At 42.5% G+C, this 13,224-nt stretch overlaps 1 protein-coding gene across 1 annotated transcript in view; it reads right to left on the bottom strand.

Moving 5' to 3' along the window:
• The window catches only part of EIF3F (eukaryotic translation initiation factor 3 subunit F), a 71,023-nt gene that overhangs the window by 21,691 nt on the left and 36,108 nt on the right, over positions 1-13,224 (bottom strand). The window contains exon 2 of the mRNA XM_053704711.1: positions 448-518. Within this exon, the coding sequence (XP_053560686.1) occupies positions 448-518 (71 nt within the window). The remainder of the gene's footprint in view (positions 1-447; positions 519-13,224) is intronic.

The raw sequence follows: 13,224 nt of genomic DNA, 5'->3' as shown, positions 1-13,224 counted from the left end.
CTTGGAAGAATTTAATGGGGATTTACAAATATATATCTGTATATACACACACATAGCAAATGCAGCAACAACCATTATGCTGTAAAGTTACTTGCTTATACACCAGGCGAAATGTTCACACAATCTTACAGAATGTTTGAAGTAACATTAGAAAATTCACATGATCAAGACGGAAAATGGTAACCGATATAAAGCTAATAAAATGGAACAAACCAGTGCACAGGTTAAAACATAAGCTATTTTTACATCTAGGTATCACATTAAGAACATATTTTGCATACTCAGAATTTCCTGTAAATGTCTTTTTTTATCCGTTTCCTGATAACCCAACCACCTTCCCTTCTTATCTTCAGCAAAACTAGCTTAGAACAGATATTACAGATATACAGTAAAGGAGACCTGGCATTAACATTAGAGCACCACATGCTGTATATAATACAAACCTACCTCATCCTCTGATTCATTGTGTGGGACAGAAAAGCAGTTGGTAACTTCCACGGAATGTTTATCAATAGTGCCTAAAAGAGACAAACAACTTAATATGTAGAATTATAAAATGGTACAAAATGTGTATTCTTTAAAAACCTGAAGAGGGAAAATTTATGTATAACTTTCCCTTACTGGCCTCAGTAGGTGAGATAAATCTGCTTTTAAAAAAAAACCAGGGAAACCTAGGTTACAACATGGAAGTATCCACTAGTTTATAGAAATGTTATGTTATACCACACACATACACACCCACAATGCTCAGGCAATCTTTGCTTTGAATATATCTAGCATTTACTTAGTGTTTGTTGCCCCTTTTAAAAGTAGACATTTTACATATTCATGTATATTAGACCTGTCACGATACACGGGGGGTGGGGTTTAGAAGGCATCTGCCTTTATATGGTAAGTAGGGCTGCAACTAACGATTATTTTCATAATCGATTAATCGGCCGATTATTTTTTCGATTAATCGACTAATCGGATAAAAAGAGAATCAATAATAGTTTTCTATGTTTTAAACAAAATCCACATAATGAGTGTTACAAATATAAACTTCAGACTAAAAACAGAATTTATGTTTACCTGATAAATTACTTTCTCCAACGGTGTGTCCGGTCCACGGCGTCATCCTTACTTGTGGGATATTCTCTTCCCCAACAGGAAATGGCAAAGAGCCCAGCAAAGCTGGTCACATGATCCCTCCTAGGCTCCGCCTTCCCCAGTCATTCGACCGACGTAAAGGAGGAATATTTGCATAGGAGAAATCATATGATACCGTGGTGACTGTAGTTAAAGAAAATAAATTATCAGACCTGATTAAAAAACCAGGGCGGGCCGTGGACCGGACACACCGTTGGAGAAAGTAATTTATCAGGTAAACATAAATTCTGTTTTCTCCAACATAGGTGTGTCCGGTCCACGGCGTCATCCTTACTTGTGGGAACCAATACCAAAGCTTTAGGACACGGATGAAGGGAGGGAGCAAATCAGGTCACCTAAATGGAAGGCACCACGGCTTGCAAAACCTCTCTCCCAAAAACAGCCTCAGAAGAAGCAAAAGTATCAAACTTGTAAAATTTGGTAAAAGTGTGCAGTGAAGACCAAGTCGCTGCCTTACATATCTGATCAACAGAAGCCTCGTTCTTGAAGGCCCATGTGGAAGCCACAGCCCTAGTGGAATGAGCTGTGATTCTTTCAGGAGGCTGCCGTCCGGCAGTCTCATAAGCCAATCTGATGATGCTTTTAATCCAAAAAGAGAGGTAGAAGTTGCTTTTTGACCTCTCCTTTTACCAGAATAAACAACAAACAAGGAAGATGTTTGTCTAAAATCCTTTGTAGCATCTAAATAGAATTTTAGAGCGCGAACAACATCCAAATTGTGCAACAAACGTTCCTTCTTTGAAACTGGATTCGGACACAAAGAAGGCACGACTATCTCCTGGTTAATGTTTTTGTTAGAAACAACTTTCGGAAGAAAACCAGGTTTAGTACGTAAAACCACCTTATCTGCATGGAACACCAGATAAGGAGGAGAACACTGCAGAGCAGATAATTCTGAAACTCTTCTAGCAGAAGAAATTGCAACCAAAAACAAAACTTTCCAAGATAATAACTTAATATCAACGGAATGTAAGGGTTCAAACGGAACCCCCTGAAGAACTGAAAGAACTAAATTGAGACTCCAGGGAGGAGTCAAAGGTTTGTAAACAGGCTTGATTCTAACCAGAGCCTGAACAAAGGCTTGAACATCTGGCACAGCTGCCAGCTTTTTGTGAAGTAACACAGACAAGGCAGAAATCTGTCCCTTCAAGGAACTTGCAGATAATCCTTTCTCCAATCCTTCTTGAAGAAAGGATAGAATCTTAGGAATTTTTACCTTGTCCCAAGGGAATCCTTTAGATTCACACCAACAGATATATTTTTTCCATATTTTGTGGTAAATTTTTCTAGTTACAGGCTTTCTGGCCTGAACAAGAGTATCAATAACAGAATCTGAGAACCCTCGCTTTGATAAGATCAAGCGTTCAATCTCCAAGCAGTCAGTTGGAGTGAGACCAGATTCGGATGTTCGAACGGACCTTGAACAAGAGGTCTCGTCTCAAAGGTAGCTTCCATGGTGGAGCCGATGACATATTCACCAGGTCTGCATACCAAGTCCTGCGTGGCCACGCAGGAGCTATCAAGATCACCGATGCCCTCTCCCGATTGATCCTGGCTACCAGCCTGGGGATGAGAGGAAACGGCGGGAATACATAAGCTAGTTTGAAGGTCCAAGGTGCTACTAGTGCATCTACTAGAGTCGCCTTGGGATCCCTGGATCTGGACCCGTAGCAAGGAACCTTGAAGTTCTGACGAGAGGCCATCAGATCCATGTCTGGAATGCCCCACAGTTGAGTAATGTGGGCAAAGATTTCCGGATGGAGTTCCCACTCTCCCGGATGTAATGTCTGACGACTCAGAAAATCCGCTTCCCAATTTTCCACTCCTGGGATGTGGATTGCAGACAAGTGGCAGGAGTGAGTCTCCGCCCATTGAATGATTTTGGTCACTTCTTCCATCGCCAGGGAACTCCTTGTTCCCCCCTGATGGTTGATGTACGCAACAGTCGTCATGTTGTCTGATTGAAACCGTATGAACTTGGCCTTTGCTAGCTGAGGCCAAGTCTTGAGAGCATTGAGTATCGCTCTCAGTTCCAGAATATTTATCGGTAGAAGAGATTCTTCCCGAGACCAAAGACCCTGAGCTTTCAGGAGTCCCCAGACCGCGCCCCAGCCCTTCAGACTGGCGTCGGTCGTGACAATGACCCACTCTGGTCTGCGGAAGGTCATCCCCTGTGACAGGTTGTCCAGGGACAGCCACCAACGGAGTGAATCTCTGGTCCTCTGATTTACTTGTATCGTCGGAGACAAGTCTGTATAGTCCCCATTCCACTGACTGAGCATGCACAGTTGTAATGGTCTTAGATGAATGCGCGCAAAAGGAACTATGTCCATTGCCGCTACCATCAAACCTATTACTTCCATGCACTGCGCTATGGAAGGAAGAGGAACGGAATGAAGTATTTGACAAGAGTTTAGAAGTTTTGTTTTTCTGGCCTCTGTCAGAAAAATCCTCATTCCTAAGGAGACTATTATTGTTCCCAAGAAGGGAACCCTCGTTGACGGAGATAGAGAACTCTTTTCTACGTTCACTTTCCATCCGTGAGATCTGAGAAAGGCCAGGACAATGTCCGTGTGAGCCTTTGCTAGAGGAAGGGACGACGCTTGAATCAGAATGTCGTCCAAGTAAGGTACTACTGCAATGCCCCTTGGTCTTAGCACCGCTAGAAGGGACCCTAGTACCTTTGTGAAAATCCTTGGAGCAGTGGCTAATCCGAACGGAAGTGCCACGAACTGGTAATGCTTGTCCAGGAATGCGAACCTTAGGAACCGATGATGTTCCTTGTGGATAGGAATATGTAGATACGCATCCTTTAAATCCACCGTGGTCATGAATTGACCTTCCTGGATGGAAGGAAGAATTGTTCGAATGGTTTCCATTTTGAACGATGGAATGTGGTCTGAAGACAATTGAGACCTGTGGAACCTCCCCCTTGGGGGAAGCCCTTTGAATTCCAGAAGATAACCTTGGGAGACTATTTCTAGCGCCCAAGGATCCAGAACATCTCTTGCCCAAGCCTGAGCGAAGAGAGAGAGTCTGCCCCCCACCAGATCCGGTCCCGGATCGGGGGCCAACATCTCATGCTGTCTTGGTAGCAGTGGCAGGTTTCTTGGCCTGCTTTCCCTTGTTCCAGCCTTGCATTGGTCTCCAGGCTGGCTTGGCTTGAGAAGTATTACCCTCTTGCTTAGAGGACGTAGCACTTGGGGCTGGTCCGTTTCTACGAAAGGGACGAAAATTAGGTTTATTTTTGGCCTTGAAAGACCTATCCTGAGGAAGGGCGTGGCCCTTGCCCCCAGTGATATCAGAGATAATCTCTTTCAAGTCAGGGCCAAACAGCGTTTTCCCCTTGAAAGGAATGTTAAGCAATTTGTTCTTGGAAGACGCATCCGCTGACCAAGATTTTAACCAAAGCGCTCTGCGCGCCACAATAGCAAACCCAGAATTTTTCGCCGCTAACCTAGCCAATTGCAAAGTGGCGTCTAGGGTGAAAGAATTAGCCAATTTAAGAGCACGGATTCTGTCCATAATCTCCTCATAAGAAGGAGAATTACTAGTGATCTCCTTTTCTAGCTCATCGAACCAGAAACACGCGGCTGTAGTGACAGGGACAATGCATGAAATTGGTTGTAGAAGGTAACCTTGCTGAACAAACATCTTTTTAAGCAAACCTTCTAATTTTTTATCCATAGGATCTTTGAAAGCACAACTATCTTCTATGGGTATAGTGGTGCGTTTGTTTAGAGTAGAAACCGCCCCCTCGACCTTGGGGACTGTCTGCCATAAGTCCTTTCTGGGGTCGACCATAGGAAACAATTTTTTAAATATGGGGGGAGGGACGAAAGGTATACCGGGCCTTTCCCATTCTTTATTTACAATGTCCGCCACCCGCTTGGGTATAGGAAAAGCTTCGGGGGGCCCCGGGACCTCTAGGAACTTGTCCATTTTACATAGTTTCTCTGGGATGACCAAATTCTCACAATCATCCAGAGTGGATAACACCTCCTTAAGCAGAGCGCGGAGATGTTCCAACTTAAATTTAAATGTAATCACATCAGGTTCAGCTTGTTGAGAAATTTTCCCTGAATCTGAAATTTCTCCCTCAGACAAAACCTCCCTGGCCCCCTCAGACTGGTGTAGGGGCCCTTCAGAAACAATATCATCAGCGTCCTCATGCTCTTCAGTATTTTCTAAAACAGAGCAGTCGCGCTTTCGCTGATAAGTGGGCATTTTGGCTAAAATGTTTTTGATAGAATTATCCATTACAGCCGTTAATTGTTGCATAGTAAGGAGTATTGACGCGCTAGATGTACTAGGGGCCTCTAGTGTGGGCAAGACTGGTGTAGACGAAGGAGGGGATGATGCAGTACCATGCTTACTCCCCTCACTTGAGGAATCATCTCGGGCATCATTTTCTCTAAATTTTGTGTCACATAAATCACATCTATTTAAATGAGAAGGGACCTTGGCTTCCCCACATTCAGAACACAGTCTATCTGGCAGTTCAGACATGTTAAACAGGCATAAACTTGATAACAAAGTACAAAAAACGTTATAAAATAAAACCGTTACTGTCACTTTAAATTTTAAACTGAACACACTTTATTACTGCAATTGCGAAAAAGTATGAAGGAATTGTTCAAAATTCACCAAAATTTCACCACAGTGTCTTAAAGCCTTAAAAGTATTGCACACCAAATTTGGAAGCTTTAACCCTTAAAATAACGGAACCGGAGCCGTTTTTATATTTAACCCCTTTACAGTCCCTGGTATCTGCTTTGCTGAGACCCAACCAAGCCCAAAGGGGAATACGATACCAAATGACGCCTTCAGAAAGTCTTTTCTAAGTATCAGAGCTCCTCACACATGCATCTGCATGTCATGCTTCTCAAAAACAAGTGCGCAATACAGGCGCGAAAATGAGACTCTGCCTATGATTAGGGAAAGCCCCTAGAGAATAAGGTGTCCAATACAGTGCCTGCCGGTTATTTTACAAAATTCCCAAGATTAAAATAATTCCTCAAGGCTATGGAGTATAAAATATGTTTATATATAAATCGATTTAGCCCAGAAAAAATGTCTACAGTCTTAAAAAGCCCTTGTGAAGCCCTTATTTACTGTCTGTAATAAAATGGCTTACCGGATCCCATAGGGAAAATGACAGCTTCCAGCATTACATCGTCTTGTTAGAATGTGTCATACCTCAAGCAGCAAAAGTCTGCTCACTGTTCCCCCAACTGAAGTTAATTCCTCTCAACAGTCCTGTGTGGAACAGCCATCGATTTTAGTAACGGTTGCTAAAATCATTTTCCTCTTACAAACAGAAATCTTCATCTCTTTTCTGCTTCAGAGTAAATAGTACATACCAGCACTATTTTAAAATAAACTCTTGATTGAATAATAAAAACTACAGTTAAACACTAAAAAACTCTAAGCCATCTCCGTGGAGATGTTGCCTGTACAACGGCAAAGAGAATGACTGGGGAAGGCGGAGCCTAGGAGGGATCATGTGACCAGCTTTGCTGGGCTCTTTGCCATTTCCTGTTGGGGAAGAGAATATCCCACAAGTAAGGATGACGCCGTGGACCGGACACACCTATGTTGGAGAAACTTTACATTAACACAACTCTTTCTTCAATTTTTAAGCAGCAGAGCACAGTTTTATAATTAAACAAAACAAAACCACAAACTGTTTGAAAAGAGGTAGAACTAGAAAGAGTTAGGCTATCACTGTTAATAACATTCTGTTACTCACTCTTTCAGAAACTTTGCATTGAAATGCAAAAATCTCAACATGTCCACATGCTTCTGGCTAAGGCTGGTTCTCTGTTTGCAACTATATTTCCTGCAGCAGAGAAAAGGCTGTTGAGGTGTATAAGTGAGGTTTTGCCAATTTCACCAAAGTGGGATATTTATCTTTGTTGGCTCTTCACCAATGCTAAGTGCTTTCTACCTTGGCAAGGGGCCTCTCAATAAAGTAACCCTTAACTTCATTCTAACATAAAAATGTCTTGAATATCTATATGCAATGGTAAATAACCAGCTATAAGGTTAGGGGAGATATCTAGTCCGCTCTAAAAATAACGAATATATACTTATAAAGGTTGAATCGGGTACATATTATCACAATTTATTAAAAATATAAAAAACAAAATCAGAAGCGCTAAGGACTGTATATCAATAACAGGACAAAGCCTTACACATTTATTTATACAGTACATATAATCAGCAATAGCAAGCAATCTGCTAATAATTGTGCAAACAGATAATAGTGCACATCAATTTAAATAACTCCCATCAATCTAGTGGCAAGGTGTAAACAAGCTTGGCACTATATCATGAAAAGCATAGTTCCAAATCACCAGATTTAATATAAACAATCCAAATGATGACTATTATATCTGGGTTGCACATAAGCTAGGGGTAGTTGTAAACGTATACTGTCCTGAAAAAGTGAAAAGTAGACGTCTGTAGACATCCTTTAGGGTAAGGACATAACCATAAAACACAATACCATATGCAGGAGTTCATTGGAGTGAAGCAGCTGGTGTTGTGCACAGACGAACTAATTGCAAACCAACTAATCGATTAATCGATTATGAGATTCGTTGACAACTATTTTCATAATCGATTATTATCGATTATGACGATTAGTTGTTGCAGCTCTAATGGTAAGGGAGCACCAATTGTGTTCCCTTACTGTATGAAGGCAGATTGCTGATCTACACTATGGAGCCAAGTCGTCTAGAAGGGGGGACCCTTACGCTACAGAAAAAGGGTGATATTGGAGGGTGACCCGCTATACTAGAGAAGAAAAAAGGGGGGGGGGGGGGGAGATATTCTTAGTTAAAAACTAAACCTAGGAGGTTTATATGCTAATTTCTAAGCCCTTGAAGGCTGCCTCATCTCAGGTCATTTTGAAAGATTTTCACGCACGTGGAGTTCCTAGGAGCCAGCACTGATTGGCTAAAATGCAATTCTGTAAAAAGCACCGAGATAAGGGGGCAGTCTGCAGAGGCTTAGATACAAGGTAATCACAGAGGTAAACAGTGTTGGTTATGCAAAACTAGCGAATGGGTAATAAAAGGGATTATCCATATTAAAAAACAATAAATATTGTGGCGTAGACTGTCCCTTTAAACTGCATACTAGACCTCAGCTACAATTTAAGCTATTACCATTATCTCATATACACACTATTTTTTTTTAGTGTTTGTTGCACAAATGATCAGTTTATGTTATAGTATGCAATAAATGTGTACTTTCAATAGCTTAAGCAACAATTATAAACAGAAAATGTTAAAATATTGCCAAGTATTACACTGCCCGCACCCAGCTACTGCATATTGCCCCCCAGTTGGCAAAGATGTCTGGAGAACACAGCCACCTGGTTGCTCTTCAGTGACATCTGCGCTACCTCATCTAGTGCACAGAAAACTACAGCAGTAGTTGAGCAAGATTTACTACAAGATTTTTCTGCAGCCTTACAAAATACTCTGAGTGTCAACATTTGTAATGCATCAACACCTTTTTTTTCTGCAATTGTTTCTTTTTCAATAGCAAAACTCCACTCACCGCTTGCCTTATTTGTAGAAGCCAATCCAGACTTGCTGCTGTATCATTATACAAAAATTCTCTTTGTTCTCTTTATTTGAAAAAAGAAGGCATCTAAGCTAAGGAGCCAGCTCATTGTTGGTTCAGTACACAGGACAGCATTTATCCACCAATCAGCAAGGACAACCCAGGTTGTGAATCAATAATGGTCTGGCTTCTAAACTTACATTCTTGCTTTTCAAATAAAGATAAGAGAATGAAGAAACTGATAATTGGAGTAAATTAGAAAGTTGCTTAAAATTGCATGCTCTATCTGAATCATGAAAGAATTTGAGTTCAGTGTCCCTTTATATTATAGAAAAAAGGGGGCAAAACAAATGATAGTGCATTGCAATTTTTTTACACAATGAAACAATCTCAAATTTTAACAACTTTGCAATGTACTTTTATAATCAATTTTGCTTTGTTCTCTTGGTATTCTTAGTTGAAAGCTAAAACTAGGAGGCTCATATGCTAATTTCTTAGCCCTTGAAGGCTGCCTCTTATCTGAATGCATTTTGACTTTTTTACACAACGAGAGGGCATTAGTTTGCGTGCCATATAGATAACATTGTGCTTACACCCATGGAGTTACCTAGGAGTCAGCTCTGATTGGCCAAAATGCAACTGTGAAAAGTACCGAAATATGGGGGCAGTCTGCAGAGGCTTAGATACAAGGTAATCAGAGGTAAAAAACAGAATTTATGCTTACCTGATAAATTACTTTCTCCAACGGTGTGTCCGGTCCACGGCGTCATCCTTACTTGTGGGATATTCTCTTCCCCAACAGGAAATGGCAAAGAGCCCAGCAAAGCTGGTCACATGATCCCTCCTAGGCTCCGCCTTCCCCAGTCATTCGACCGACGTAAAGGAGGAATATGCATAGGAGAAATCATATACCGTGGTGACTGTAGTTAGAGAAAATAATTAATCAGACCTGATTAAAAAACCAGGGCGGGCCGTGGACCGGACACACCGTTGGAGAAAGTAATTTATCAGGTAAGCATAAATTCTGTTTTCTCCAACATAGGTGTGTCCGGTCCACGGCGTCATCCTTACTTGTGGGAACCAATACCAAAGCTTTAGGACACGGATGATGGGAGGGAGCAAATCAGGTCACCTAGATGGAAGGCACCACGGCTTGCAAAACCTTTCTCCCAAAAATAGCCTCAGAAGAAGCAAAAGTATCAAATTTGTAAAATTTGGTAAAAGTGTGCAGTGAAGACCAAGTCGCTGCCTTACATATCTGATCAACAGAAGCCTCGTTCTTGAAGGCCCATGTGGAAGCCACTGCCCTAGTGGAGTGAGCTGTGATTCTTTCAGGAGGCTGCCGTCCGGCAGTCTCATAAGCCAATCGGATGATGCTTTTAAGCCAAAAAGAGAGAGAGGTAGAAGTTGCTTTTTGACCTCTCCTTTTATCAGAATAAACAACAAACAAGGAAGAAGTTTGTCTGAAATCCTTTGTAGCCTCTAAATAGAATTTTAGAGCACGAACTACATCCAAATTGTGTAACAAACGTTCCTTCTTTGAAACTGGATTCGGACACAAAGAAGGCACAACTATCTCCTGGTTAATATTTTTGTTAGAAACAACTTTCGGAAGAAAACCAGGTTTAGTACGCAAAACCACCTTATCTGCATGGAACACCAGATAAGGAGGAGAACACTGCAGAGCAGATAACTCTGAAACTCTTCTTGCAGAAGAAATTGCAACCAAAAACAAAACTTTCCAAGATAATAAGTTGATATCAACGGAATGTAGGGGTTCAAACGGAACCCCCTGAAGAACTGAAAGAACTAAATTGAGACTCCAAGGAGGAGTCAAAGGTTTGTAAACAGGCTTGATTCTAACCAGAGCCTGAACAAAAGCTTGAACATCTGGCACAGCCGCCAGCTTTTTGTGAAGTAAAACAGATAAAGCAGAAATCTGTCCCTTCAAAGAACTTGCAGATAATCCTTTCTCCAAACCTTCTTGAAGAAAGGATAGAATCTTAGGAATTTTTATCTTGTTCCATGGGAATCCTTTAGATTCACACCAACAGATATATTTTTTCCATATTTTATGGTAGATTTTTCTAGTTACAGGCTTTCTAGCCTGAACAAGAGTATCAATGACAGAATCTGAGAATCCTCGCTTTGATAAAATCAAGCGTTCAATCTCCAAGCAGTCAGTTGGAGTGAGGCCAGATTAGGATGTTCGAACGGACCTTGAACAAGAAGGTCCTGTCTCAAAGGTAGCTTCCATGGTGGAGCCGATGACATACTCACCAGGTCTGCATACCAAGTCCTGCGTGGCCACGCAGGAGCTATCAAGATCACCGATACCCTCTCCTGTTTGATCCTGGCTACCAGCCTGGGAATGAGAGGAAACGGTGGGAACACATAAGCTAGGTTGAAGGTCCAAGGTGCTACTAGTGCATCTACTAGAGTCGCCTTGGAATCCCTGGATCTGGACCCGTAGCAAGGAACCTTGAAGTTCTGACGAGACGCCATCAGGTCCATGTCTGGAATGCCCCACAATTGAATTATTTGGGCAAAGATTTCCGGATGGAGTTCCCACTCCCCCGGATGAAATGTCTGACTCAGAAAATCCGCTTCCCAATTTTCCACTCCTGGGATGTGGATTGCAGACAAATGGCAGGAGCGATTCTCCGCCCATTGAATTATTTTGGTCACTTCTTCCATCGCCAGGGAACTCCTTGTTCCCCCCTGATGGTTGATATACGCAACAGTCGTCATGTTGTCTGATTGAAACCTTATGAATTTGGCCTTTGCTAGTTGAGGCCAAGCCTTGAGAGCATTGAATATCGCTCTCAATTCCAGAATATTTATCGGGAGAAGAGATTCTTCCCGAGACCAAAGACCCTGAGCTTTCAGGGGTTCCCAGACCGCGCCCCAGCCCACCAGACTGGCGTCGGTCGTGACAATGACCCACTCTGGTCTGCGGAAGCTCATCCCTTGTGACAGGTTGTCCAGGGTCAGCCACCAACGGAGTGAATCTCTGGTCCTCTGATCTACTTGTATCGTCGGAGACAAGTCTGTACAATCCCCATTCCACTGACTGAGCATGCACAGTTGTAATGGTCTTAGATGAATTCGCGCAAAAGGAACTATGTCCATTGCCGCGACCATCAAACCTATTACTTCCATGCACTGCGCTATGGAAGGAAGAAGAACAGAATGAAGTACTTGACAAGAGCTTAGAAGCTTTGATTTTCTGGCCTCTGTCAGAAAAATCTTAATTTCTAAGGAGTCTATTATTGTTCCCAAGAAGGGAACTCTTGTTGACGGGGATAGAGAACTTTTTTCTACGTTCACTTTCCACCCGTGAGATCTGAGAAAGGCCAGGACAATGTCCGTATGAGCCTTTGCTTGAGGCAGAGACGACGCTTGAATCAGTATGTCGTCCAAGTAAGGTACTACTGCAATGCCCCTTGGTCTTAGCACCGCTAGAAGGGACCCTAGTACCTTTGTGAAAATTCTTGGAGCAGTGGCTAATCCGAATGGAAGTGCCACAAACTGGTAATGCTTGTCCAGAAAGGCGAACCTTAGGAACCGATGATGTTCCTTGTGGATAGGAATATGTAGATACGCATCCTTTAAATCCACCGTGGTCATGAATTGACCTTCCTGGATGGTAGGAAGAATTGTCCGAATGGTTTCCATTTTGAACGATGGAACCCTGAGAAATTTGTTTAGGATCTTGAGATCTAAGATTGGTCTGAATGTTCCCTCTTTTTTGGGAACTATGAACAGATTGGAGTAGAATCCCATCCCTTGTTCTCCTAATGGAACAGGATGAATCACTCCCATTTTTAACAGGTCTTCTACACAATGTAAGAATGCCTGTCTTTTTATGTGGTCTGAAGACAATTGAGACCTGTGGAACCTTCCCCTTGGGGGTAGCTCCTTGAATTCCAGAAGATAACCTTGGGAGACTATTTCTAGCGCCCAAGGATCCAGAACATCTCTTGCCCAAGCCTGAGCGAAGAGAGAAAGTCTGCCCCCCACCAGATCCGGTCCCGGATCGGGGGCCAACATCTCATGCTGTCTTGGTAGGAGTGGCAGGTTTCTTGGCCTGCTTACCTTTGTTCCAGCCTTGCATTGGCCTCCAGGCTGGCTTGGTTTGAGAAGTATTACCCTCTTGCTTAGAGGATGTAGAACTTGAGGCTGGTCCGTTTCTGCGAAAGGGACTAAAATTTGGTTTATTTTTAGCCTTAAAAAGACCTATCCTGAGGAAGGGCGTGGCCCTTTCCCCCAGTGATATCTGAAATAATCTCTTTCAAGTCAGGGCCAAACAGCGTTTTCCCCTTGAAAGGTATGTTAAGCAATTTGTTCTTGGAGGACGCATCCGCTGACCAAGACTTTAGCCTAAGCGCTCTGCGCGCCACAATAGCAAACCCTGAATTTTTCGCCGCTAATCTAGCTAATTGCAAAGTGGCGTCTAAAGTAAAAGAGTTAGCCAATTTAAGAGCGTGAACTCTG

The sequence above is a fragment of the Bombina bombina genome, chromosome 1 (genome assembly GCF_027579735.1).
Source record: "Bombina bombina isolate aBomBom1 chromosome 1, aBomBom1.pri, whole genome shotgun sequence".
In the NCBI taxonomy this organism is placed as follows: Eukaryota; Metazoa; Chordata; class Amphibia; order Anura; family Bombinatoridae; genus Bombina; species Bombina bombina.
Note: the sequence above shows the minus strand (reverse complement) of the source record. Positions and strands in the feature narration are given on the sequence as shown.